The sequence below is a fragment of the Somniosus microcephalus genome, chromosome 8, assembly GCF_052327205.1.
Source record: "Somniosus microcephalus isolate GS21.2 chromosome 8, FLI_Smic_1.0, whole genome shotgun sequence".
In the NCBI taxonomy this organism is placed as follows: domain Eukaryota; kingdom Metazoa; phylum Chordata; class Chondrichthyes; order Squaliformes; family Somniosidae; genus Somniosus; species Somniosus microcephalus.
The window spans coordinates 148,939,338-148,951,327 of record NC_140994.1 but is presented as its reverse complement, the minus strand read 5'-3'; the positions used below and the strand labels follow the sequence as shown (position 1 = coordinate 148,951,327).

The following is an 11,990-nucleotide window of genomic DNA, read 5'->3' as shown; positions in this document are numbered from 1 at the left end:
AGGAAACTAGCAGGAGTTGGTCTTTTCAATAGATGTATCTTGGAAGCAATGCAAATGATCGGGGAAATTCACACACACCGCTGTTTTGGCTTAAAACCTGCGTAACTTAGTTACATGTGAGGAAAAAAAAAATACAATACAGCTCTTGCAAAATTGCTACGCTGAAAAATTCCATGAAACGCCGGGACATTAAGTATAATAATCAGCAAGAATAATCAGAGGCAGCAGTAGAAAGACTAATGTGTTTCGACACTGATTTTAATAGTTCCATACCCTGATCACTTTTCCTTTACATTACCCTTTCCCAGTATTTTTGTCCTTTTTTTTGTTTAAGCAAGAGCAAAGACACAATAGAATAGAAAGAATTTTTTTTAATGTATTTGCATTTTTACTGCATACTAGATGTTTTAAAACCTGTGATTATACAATAATATTTAAGTTGCTATGTATAATTTCATATTTTCTCAAGGGAATTTCAATAGCCATTACGTAGCTCCCATTGTTGTAAATCCCATATATTGGGTGATCTTCATAACTCTTTGCCAATATCTGTTTTTACACTAGAAATACTATGAAAACAGTAGCTAATGATTGAGAATACAGATATGTTTGAGAAATTTGTACTGGGTTGCCAGAGCTTTCAAATTCCTATTTCTGCTCTAAAACTGATGATTAATTCTGCATTTGGTCCTCTACATAAAAAGTAGAGTTCTGGATGACAACATTGGGAGTGTTCAACATTGCTTGGGAGGCTTATATTCCATGCCTATTTTCTTATTGCTGTACAATTTTGGGGTGCAGCTACAGCAGTTTTAATGTTTCTAGTACAAGCATGGAGAACTGGCTTAAATGCCATCAATTCTTGTCATGTTGCTCTAGTCATAATCCTATAAAGACTGATAACCAGCTATATCGCTCTGATGTTTTAAGGAACGATTAGTGACCATCATCCAGCTCACTGGTCTTAATGAATTTGGACTAATTCCATTTTTCAGCCTAAGTATTGTAGTTTATATAACAATAAAGATGCATTCTGACAAAAATTCTATAAACAGTACAGTGCTATTAATTGTTAGAGCCTACTTAGACAGCATGGCACAATCAACATTTTCAGGCAGATGAATTATCAATCCCTATCTCCTTCTCTCTTCTTTGGTTTACCTTGTTGGTCTTTAGTTAGCATTTTCTGCATGTTCCTGTATATGTCTATAAAATAAGAACATAAATAAGTATTTTTTTTCCACCCAGTACCTTTATTGTCAATACAGTGTTGGAAAAGTGACCTAATAGCTAAAGTCCTATGAAAAAACGACTTCCAATCTCAATACTTGAGTAACATTGTATATTCAATACCAAATAGTCTGGTCTTTTACAATATTGGAAATTGAGGCAATAAGAGATGATTTATAAATTTGAAAGGTAGCAATCCAAATATTTTAAAATATCCAGATCTGTCGTTAAAAAATATATCAATACTAGCTGGGGGGGCCCGGCGTTGCCAGGGTTTTTTTGGGCCATGCAGTTTACGGCTGGGCGCTGCTGCTCCCGCGCTCTGTGTCACTCTTTACCTCCCTGACCCTCTCTCTCTCCCTGCCCCCTCTCTCTCTCCCTGCCCCCTCTCTCTCTCCCTGCCCTCTCTCTCTCCCTGCCCCCTGTCTCTCTCTGCCCCCTCTCCCTGCCCCCTCTCTCCCTGCCTCCTCTTCTCTCTCTCCCTGCCCCCTCTCTCTCTCTCCCTGCCCCCTCTCTCTCTCCCTGCCCTCTCTCTCTCTCCCTGCCCTCTCTCTCTCTCCCTGCCCCCTCTCTCTCCCCCTGCCCCCTCTCTCTCCCTGCCCCCTCTCCCTCCCTGCCCCCTCTCTCCCTGCCCCCCTCTCTCTCCCTGCCCCCCCTCTCTCTCCCTGTCCCCTCTCTCCCTGCCCCCTCTCTCCCTGCCCCCTCTCTCTCCCTGCCCCCTCTCTCTCCCTGCCCCCTCTCTCTCCCTGCCCCCTCTCTCTCTCTCCCTGCCCCTGTCTGTCCCCTCTCTCTCTGTCTCTCTACCTCTCCCCCTCTCATCTCCCTCCCTCCCCCTCTTTTGGCACCCAGGGAAGGGCTTTGAAAATTGAGCCCAGCCACGGTGGCCATGCAGGGCCTAGCGGTTGAGGCCCGGCCGGGCTATCGGGCCGAGACGGACCCCAGCTGAGCTCCCAGTGGGGCCGGGCACTGCGCCACGGGTGGCGTGGTTTACGGCCGGCTGCTGACGCTCCCCCGCCCGCTCTGTGTCTCGGGCCAAGCGGTTGTGAGGCCCGGGCCGAGTGAGTCGAACTCACCTCCCGCTCCCGGAGCCATAATGTGGGGGTTTGTTTGGCTGGTGCTGTCGCTGTGGGGATGAAAAAAATGGCGGCGAAGTTTCGGGAGGCTGCAGGATTAGGTCCCGCCCGTGACGCACCGATTGGTCAACCATCAGGTCACTGAACTGTAGGATTGGTCAACCAGCACGTCACTCAACGCTAATGAGAGGTAGGATTGGTCAACCGCTAATGAGCGGATTTTTGAACATTTTTTGTATACTGTCCGAACAATTTTTGTGTGACCAAAAAGTAAATACGCCTATTAGACTCCCCTAATGATAACCTTTCTTTTGATATAACATGCGTGTAGGTACGCTCTATAACTTTTGAGTGTATAGCGGACAGACAGACAAACAGACAAACCAACCGCTTTATATACAGATAGATAGATAGATAGATAGAAGATATAGATAGATAGATTAAATCCTCCCGAGTCTTGATTTAGACACAGTACATAGTCAGCTAATAAAAATTAGATAAATATATGAAGAACACTTTCAGTAATTTACACTCTTCATAGCCGCAAGTTCTACAGCAATAGACTCTGTTCTGATTATTTACCCTTTGTTTACAGTTATATTTTACTTCATTCATAACATTCTAGATGTAAAATGCTACAGTACCAAAAGCAAATGTTCTAATCTAAATACATATTAATGGTATTTTGGGTTATTGTTTAAAGTAGGATTTATATGTCAAATTGGTTTGCTTATTTAAGATTATGGCTAAAAGCTATAAACAAGTTAATATTCAACATTATATCAATTTAATTATAATATGCAGTGCATAGTTTTTTCCCCTGTAATCTGGGAAAAATTCAATATTACTGAAGAGATGCATAAAGTCTCTGATATGCAACCGACCTGCTGCATGATCAAAAAAATCAAAAAGGATGACCAGATGGTACAGTGGTTGGAACACTTCAGAAGTACAGCAGGTCAGACTAATAGTTGGATGAAAGGTTATTCTTCAATGGCTTCATGGGCTTCAACTACCCACAATTCAGTAAATGATACTAAATTGAAAGTCATAGTCACACACAGATGGTTGTGGTTGAAAATGGTAATGTAACATCAGTGCTCTTTTGATATTGAAGTAAAAGTGGATTGTTGGGACAGTGCAGAGGGAACGTTATCTAATCTGTGTTACACCAAATCTAGGAGGGCTTAATGCTGAAGCTAAACTAAAGTGGGGAAAATGAAGAAAAACTGTTGCAGCACCGACATATTACATAGAAATTACAGTACAGAAATGGGCCATTCGGCCCAAGTGGTCTATGTTGCTGTTTATGGTCCCTCCTCCCACATCTAACAATATCAGCATACCTTTCTATTCCTTTCTCCCTCGTGTACTTCTGTAGCTTCCCCTTAAATGCATCTATGCTATTTACCTCAACTACTCCATGTGGTAGCAAGTTCTACATTCTAACCAATCCCTGGGTAAAGAAGTTTCTTCTGCATTCCCTATTGGATTTATTAGTGACTATCCTATATTTATGACCTGTAGTTTTGGAACATACTAAAACTAGACAGCAAGCAAAACAATAAACTAGACACTAAATATTATAGTTAGCTGGCAGTGAGTTAAGGCAATAATTTAATCGTGAAGTTCTACTGACTTGCAAAAACTGCTAAAGCTCCACTCTTGGAGTTTATTACATCAAGAGAATCACTATTATTGCCTTATTGCCAGCCATTTACTATCCTGTGTGCAGTACCATCATTATTCATAAAATAAGCTATTAAAGCACTCTTATTTTAGAAAGTACCCCCTCTATAGCAGGAAGAATAAAGTTCCTGGAAGTTGTGCAGAAACTTAGTTAATACAGGTCACTTTGGATTTAATGCTCAGAAGAAATATAGACAATTTTTAATACTAACAACAGGGTCTAAAATTATGCCACCACTAATTTCTGTAATATAATCTTAAAACAAAGTACCAATGAGAATTACAGAAAACATGTAATGTAAAGTTACAACATTTAATAATTTATACTCTGTAAAGGCTGTGGATCATCGCTCTCGCTGATCATTAATTGTTCACTTGCCAGTGAATCATTTAATGTTTCTTTCCAAGTGGTTTCTTCTGGTACAATGTATTCCATTCTCTCCTGCGCCATATGCTCCAGGATCTTTTTAGACAAAAAATGAGAGTCCATTTTTCCTTCCTCCAAATCATCTGGAATATAAAATGCATACATTCATAACTATACTAAAGAGAATCCTAAAAAAAAAATCAAAGGACTGTTGATTCTCAGTGGACAATAGCAGGACATGCTTTATTCAATGGAAAGGCACCTACCCTTTGGTGCATTCTGTATTATTGCTGACTACTAGCTGCATCAGAGAGGTTTGCATCCTCACGAACAAAGCCCTTGCTATTCACAACTCCATTGTGGATGAATCTATTGCCACTGCAGTGCTAACAGAAACTTGGCTTACAGATAGCATTTTTTCCTCCTTACTGAAGCCTCCTGACCTGGCATAGCACTTATTGCCAAGTCCTATTCAGGCCTCTCCCCCAACACCGGAGAGCTTTTCTTTGTTCAAGGACCTCACCCTTTTCCATTCCCCTCACCTCTCAAAATCCTAGCTGTATATTATCCTTCCAGATGTCATAACAACTTCCTCCCATAAATCTCCTCCATTAACATCGGACTCCTCAACTTTGGTGACTTCTATCTACACGTAAACTTCCCTTTCTTCCTCACTCAATATCACCCTCCACAAAAGTTCCACCACCCATGGCCACCTCTTGATCTCATCTTTTCTGATATCCTCTCTGGTCTCAAGGTCTTGGTCACCACAGGGCTAACACGAATTCTGCTCATAACCATCTACTTCCCCGCCCCCCCCCCCCCCCCCCGCTTCACCACTCTCGCTATCATCCATGGGAAAAACTGCCTTTCAGTTTCCTCATTAATTCATTCTTGAATTCCCAGAAACCTCTGTCCTGCCTCTCCACCCATCTTGACAAATCTACTGCAATTGATCTGCTAAACATCTCCCTTACTTCTGCCTCGGATACCTTCATTCCCACCAAATCATTCACCGTCTCCCACTCCTGCCATTCTCCGGATGCTGTCCCCATCTTCAAGTCGTTAAATCAAACAGCTCACCTGGTGCACAATTGATCCAGTCATTAGTCACCAGATATTGTTTAATCATGTCAAGTATTACCATTCTTCACTTTCCACAGCCAAAGCTCCTACTACTTCAGGGCCAGCCTGTTGGGTTAGGACAGTTGAAAAGCTCCTATTCTCATGACAAACTGCCTCATCAAACCCCTTTCCTATACCTTTACCAGCCTCAGCTCCAATACCATGGATTTATGCATCTTTCAGATTGAGACCATCCATGCTGCTGCCTCTGCTCTTTTTCCTCCCTTCTGCTTCCCAGAGTCTTACACCCATTCCAGTTCTGACCCCCTGCCACTTAGAAGCTTCTCGAACAACACCCCACTCCCTCAGGTCATCTCTTCCATAAAACCTACAATCTGCTCCCTTGATTCACTCCCTACTCAATTCTCAACCACTCAGCTACCACTTCAGGCTCTCTTGCTAGTTAACATTGTTAATGACTCAAATAAAAACAGAAAATGCTGGAAATACTCAGCAGGTCAAGTAGCATCAGTGGAGAGAGAACAGAGTTAACGTTTCAGGTCGATGTCTTTCGTCAGAAGTGGAATAAATTAGACATGTAACAGATTTTAAGCACTTGCAGGGGCAGGGAAAGGGGGAGGGGAGGAAAGAACAAAAGGGAAGGTCTATGATAGGATGGAAGGCAGGAGATTAAATGACAAAAGGTATGATTGTACAAAGCAAATGGGACAAGTAAAGGAACAAAAGATTGGTCTAGAAGAGGTATAAATGGGAATAGCAGAATCATCAACGGCTGCCATCTGAAAAAAATAGGTGTCAAGGTTATGGTCTGAAATTGTTGAACTCTATGTTGAATCTAGAAGGCTGTAAAGTGCCTAATCGAAAGGTGAGGTGCTATTCTTCGAGCTTGCGTTGAAACAGTGCAAGAGGCAGAGGACAGAGAGGTCAGAGTGGGAGTGGAGCGGAGAATTAAAGTGACAGGCGACCCAAAGCTCGGAGTCACGCTGCCGGACTGAGCATTGTTAATGACTCCCTGTCCCCACCCTTTTCAAGACCACTGTCATCACCCCATCCTCAAATAATCCACCCATCTGTCTTCTCCAACTACCACCCCATCTCTAAACTCTCTTTCCTGTCTGAGCTTGTTGAATGTGTCATCACCTCCCGGCTCTCCCAAGACTTCCAGTTTAAACCACTTCAGGCTTGCTTTCACCCTTCTCACAGCACTGAGTCTTCCCTGCCAAAGAGAATTAATATCATCCTCTGTTAAGGTGACCATGGGGCGTTAGCCCTCTTTGTCCTTCTCAACTTCTCCACAGTGTTTGATACATCTTCCTTTATCATCTCTCCTTTGGTGTCCAGCTCCATGGGATTGCCTTTGCATGGTTCCAATCCTACCTGTCCAAACTCAGCCAGTGCATCTTCAGCAATTACTTCTCTTCCCAACTCAACATCACCACCTCCAGAGTCCCCCAAGGATCCATCATCGGCCCTCCTCTTCCTCACCTCCATTTTCCCCTTCAGGAGATCACCCATAGGCATGGGGTCAAATTCTAGATGTAGATTGCAATTACTCAACTCTACCTCTCTGCCACCTCTGTGCTGTCAAATTGTCCAATGTCAAGTCCAATGAATAAGTTAATATGTCCTCCTGCTGAACATCAGAAAGACCAAAGCCAGCATTTGCAGCCCCTGCCATAAACTCTGTGTTCTTGATAATGACACCATCCCTCTCTCCAGCTTCTTGCTAAGGCTAAGCCAGGCTGTGCAAAATCTTGATATGCTTGGAGTCAGATTTGAGCTTTAAACCTTACATCCTATCCATCTGTCACCTCTGCCCCTACCTCAGCCACTCCACTGCTGAAGGCCTATCCATGCTTTTGTCACTTCTAGACTCATTGATGGTAATGTTCACTTTCACCGCTGGACTTCAACAGGATGAAAACCAGACAGCTTCTACAATGGGCAAGCGATCCGCTCCGCCAGTTTATTGTCCAGGTGGTGAAGGTCAAAATTATCCCTAATTTCTCCAATGTTTGCTTGTTGGCCTCTTATGCTCCATAAACTCCAACTTGCCCAAAATCAGCCATTTGTAGCTCGTCTCACATTGAGCACTACCTGCCAATCACCTGCTATCCTCATTAACCTACAGTGGCTCCCTATCCCTCAATGTATTAGATTTCAAGTCCTTATTGTTTTCAAATCTGTCCACCCTATCTCTGTAACCTTCTCCAGCCTTATATCCCCCTCACACACCCTTGGGTACTCCAACTCTGGCCTTTTGTGCATTCACCTCCCCTTCACCCCACCGCTGATGTCAAAGCTTTTAGCCACCTTGGCTTTACTCTCTGGAACTCCCTCCCTAAATCTTTGCCTTCACATTTTTTTAAAACCTTCTTTAAACCCATCTCCTTGACCAAGCTTTTGGTCTACCCTTTTAATTCCTTCGGTCCTTGCTATTGCACTTTCCTTTATTTATTTCTTCTGTTAAACACTGCATTATATTAGAGACTCTATATAAATGCAACTTGTTGTTGTGATGATTTAAAAAAAAGTATTTGTGATGCAGTCTTCACTGACTCAGTAATAAGTTGGAAAGGGAAAGAAATTGAAGGAAGCTTGTAATTCTGGCAACACACTTCCTCCGCACTAACTGCTCACCATTACAAGCTGGGTACCATTAATGCTGGGGCTTGTAGTCTGATAAATAAATCACCAACAGGATCAGTCACTCTTCATCCTGAAATGCATTCATTTTACATAGTACAGTCATACCCGGAACTCAGAAAGAGGTAAATTAGAGTTTGCGTATCCTTAGTGATAAGTTTCTGATCATAGTCATGTTATTGTTGGGGGATAGAACCATTTCAAGCATTGCAGATAATTATTACCCTTATACACACACTGTTTCACTGTGCAAAAACGGTGCAGCACACATACTTTTCCTGAAGGTAGAGGTGGTCGCTAAGGAACAGGTGGTCTTCTACTGTTAGGGGTATCTTAATAAGGTCAAGAACCATGGATGTAGAGGACCGTACTGGTCTTCCAAGAGTGATCTACTCAGTTTCTCTATGCCTTCAAACATTTTAGGTGCCATAGACTATCGCACAGTCCATGGTTGCTTCCTAGATAATTGTCACTGATGTACACAAGAATTTTAACAGTCAGATACTATTTCAACAGTAATTGAGTGCAAATCCTCTCTCTTCATGGAGGCCAGGGCCTTGATATGAAGAGCCCTGAAGCCCACATGAGGACCATGTGCGTTGCTCTGCACTTGAGAGCACCATGCCACCTTGTGAAAACTCAGTGCCCTATCCAGTTACCATCTATTTTTAGTAGGAAAAGTGATGAAGGTATTGTTTCTTGCAAACAAAGCATTTGCCATTTGCTTGACACAAGTATACAATGCAGACTCACTGATATGGCAGATGTTTTTGGAGTGTCTTGGAAGGATTTAGCAACATGAAAGCTTCATGCAGTGATCACCTTCTCTACTACGGAATGATTTTTCCCTGAGAGTTTGAGTACAGGTCATTGTGCAGCAGATAGCACAATTCTGTTATAGCCTATCTTGTGAAACAGCAGTGACAAGGAAAGTGCTCTTCTGATATGTCTAGGTGTGTGCATAGGAATCTATAAAAGGTTACGAAGCAGCAACCAGTAATCCTGGGGTAATGATGGGTGTGGCCAAATTAGCTTGAGTGTTGTACATTTGTTTGCCCTCATAAATTCCACTTCCTCATCTCAATTATGCAGCATGTTCAGAACCCCCAAAGAATATCCATCCTCAGCTCTTTGCATGGTGCAACTTTAGGGGCAGTAACAACCAAGAATAATGAATCAAAGTCTTGACAGGGAAAAAACACAAAAATGGAAGACTACCCAGCAAAACCAATTAAAGCACAGAGAAAAATATATTGGATCAGATTTTGCTGTCAAAATAACAGTGAGGCTAATGGCGCTCTCCATTATTTATGCGTAAATGGTACAGCAATTTCAGGCAAGGGCCAGATGTGCAGTTAAATGTGAATAAGAACATAAGAAATAGGAGCAGGAATAGGCCATTTGGCCCTTCGAGCCTGCTCCGCCATTCAATAAGATCAGGACTGATCTTCTACCGCATCTCCACTTTCCTGCACTATCCCCATATCCCTTGATTCCCTAAATATCCAAAAGTTGCTGTTTGAGTTGTGCTGCACCGCCGTTAGCTTTGCGAAAACGGCATTTTGCTGTCTGCTGCGCCATTGAAATGCATTCAATGTCATGAAGTTACTGCATTTGTGCGGTAGATACAAACTAGATGTTGAGAGCTAGTAATTACAAGCGTAGGTACCCTTTAATCAGCGCAATAAATGTTAATGACTACTAGTCAACCTCTCTGGCACCGAAAATTAACATTACAGATATGGAATCTCATTCCTGCAGGTTTTGAATTTTGGGGGGAAATTTAAAAAATGTCATATTATAATTTCTTTTTACTTTTCCTATCTGTCTCTTTTTTCTATCTCTCTTAATTCAATCTTTCTTTCCCTTTCTGTACCTGATTTGACATTGAATTCACCTGCTTTAATTCACCCTCCTTCTCAGTCCTTCCACTATTTATTTCTTATTTAATCCTTAAATCTCATTTATGAAAGATACCCTGTTGATTGCCACATTAACTCAGGTCCCAGATGCCCAGTTTCCCTCGCTGTGCCATTACCAGCTCGCACTTTTAGCAACTTCGTGGGCAAAATTATTTTGAACTGAAGGGTGCAGGGACCAGTCTAACTAATGGCAGACACCATTGGATGCCCTGCTACTGCAACATCTGTCCCAATAATTGAAAATGCAACAAAAAATATGACCTGCAACAAAAACCATCATCTCCATTCAGATGAGATTTAATCTGTAAGCAGCATGCTGTAGAAAGATTCAGCATGGGGCTTTTCAAAGGTAATTTAAATATGTGTGAGGCCCATGCATGCCAGTAATATGCCACAATGTTTTGACCCCTAGAAAATCAGGCACCTCACAAATTGGTCAGATGAGGTCAGGTGCCTGATTTTCCACAAGTAGAATCCAATAATAAAAACTCCAAAATTTTACTTTAACTAAAAGTAATCATGTGGCTACAAATCTGAGGTAATGTTCATTACTCAGGCTTGACAGGCGAGACCCCCATACTATTGATTAGACTGAAGTTACAATGAGCTTTTATATAGATTAAGAATGACAAAGATTTTTTTTAGCAAGTTACTTTCTATTCTTCTCATCTTTTTTTTTTCCAAGCCTTCTTGAGCTACCAGGTAAACTTTCTCATACACATTTAGAATTGCCACTCTAACCAGCTGCTAGGAAGTAGACACAAGAAGCCAAGGGTGACTCAGCTTTCGATTTTGCCTCATTCTCTATAGGGAAGTAACTAGAATTGCTATACGTAACTCACCATGTTGGGAAAACTGAATTCAGTGGCCTACTTCATCACATAGAGGGAGGAAGGAAAGAACGAGCCAGCCAGCCTGTGCCAGTTTCTTACAGTGGCCAGTTCAAGAGGTATACTGATTTCTTCAGTCACAGACTCATAACATTACAAAAGAAGAAAGGCTCACAGGAAGAGACAGGTGGGCAAGAAGTGAAGTGTGAGACTCTGACCATTCACAGAACAAGTTTTATCCTCTCAGGCATGATCCAGATGGTGCACCTTTGATGGTTTTACTTTGATGTTAAAGGGTGTGTCTGAAGTGGACAAACGTGCCAGTCAGAAATCCAGCAGATGTGTGGGCATTGTTTATATTTAAATAAAACAGCAACAGAAGAATGGCAGTTTACCTGAGCAGTGAAACTCTGCATACATTCCTCCTCAGCAGCTTCTGAGGATATGCACATGATTACTATTGGACTAATTCTCTCTCCAGCACGTGGAAGGAAAATTTGCGTATTGAATACTGATGAAAAATTGAGCTTTGCACCTATTTATACACTGGCATGTGCATTCTATGAAAGTCATATGATGAATAGTTCAATTAACTAAATTGGTGCTTCCAAGAGGAAAATCATACTAATTACAAGCGTAGAAATAAATATTGGTCACACCTACCATCATATGGAATTAATCTGAAGTAACCTGCGCATTCTTGAGAGTTGTTCAGGATAACCTTTAAAGTGATGTAGAACAACTTGGCCTGCTCTTGACGCTGCTCTTTGCTAAAGGCTGCAGTGGCATCATTGGACATTTCAAACAGGGACCACAGTGGTGTGGCATATTCAAGGATACAGTGATGAGGCTATGACAGGGAGCAGGATGGAGCATTAGTGTTATGGTAAAAGTAAATTGAAGGAGCAAGTTAACAAAATTGCTATCTAGACGCATATTTTTAAAAAGGTAATTTATGCAATAGTTTAAGTAGCTTCATATTTGTTTATTCATCTGATCCTTAATTTTTGGAATGTATTCAATCAAAAAAATGTCAAACTACGGTTTTTACTTTTACAGATCTTATTACGCAACTATACAAAATATCAATCCTGCATATTTTATTGAAATTCAACTCGAGAATGCAAAAGATATGTTCAGTTATTAA

At 41.7% G+C, this 11,990-nt stretch overlaps 1 protein-coding gene across 2 annotated transcripts in view; it reads right to left on the bottom strand.

Moving 5' to 3' along the window:
- Window positions 1-240: 240 nt before the first annotated feature.
- The window catches only part of sting1 (stimulator of interferon response cGAMP interactor 1), a 54,607-nt gene continuing 42,857 nt past the window's right edge, over window positions 241-11,990 (bottom strand). Inside the window, exons 6-8 of one of the 2 annotated variants that reach the window (XM_085995238.1) lie at window positions 11,507-11,693; window positions 4,320-4,502; window positions 241-1,206 (exon numbers count right to left, since the gene is read on the bottom strand). In XM_085995238.1, the coding sequence (XP_085851364.1) occupies window positions 1,127-1,206; window positions 4,320-4,502; window positions 11,507-11,693 (450 nt within the window). In that variant the 3' untranslated portion in view covers window positions 241-1,126. Of the gene's footprint in view, window positions 1,207-4,305; window positions 4,503-11,506; window positions 11,694-11,990 lie in introns of those variants that run through there. The other variant, XM_085995239.1, reaches the window with a different exon arrangement.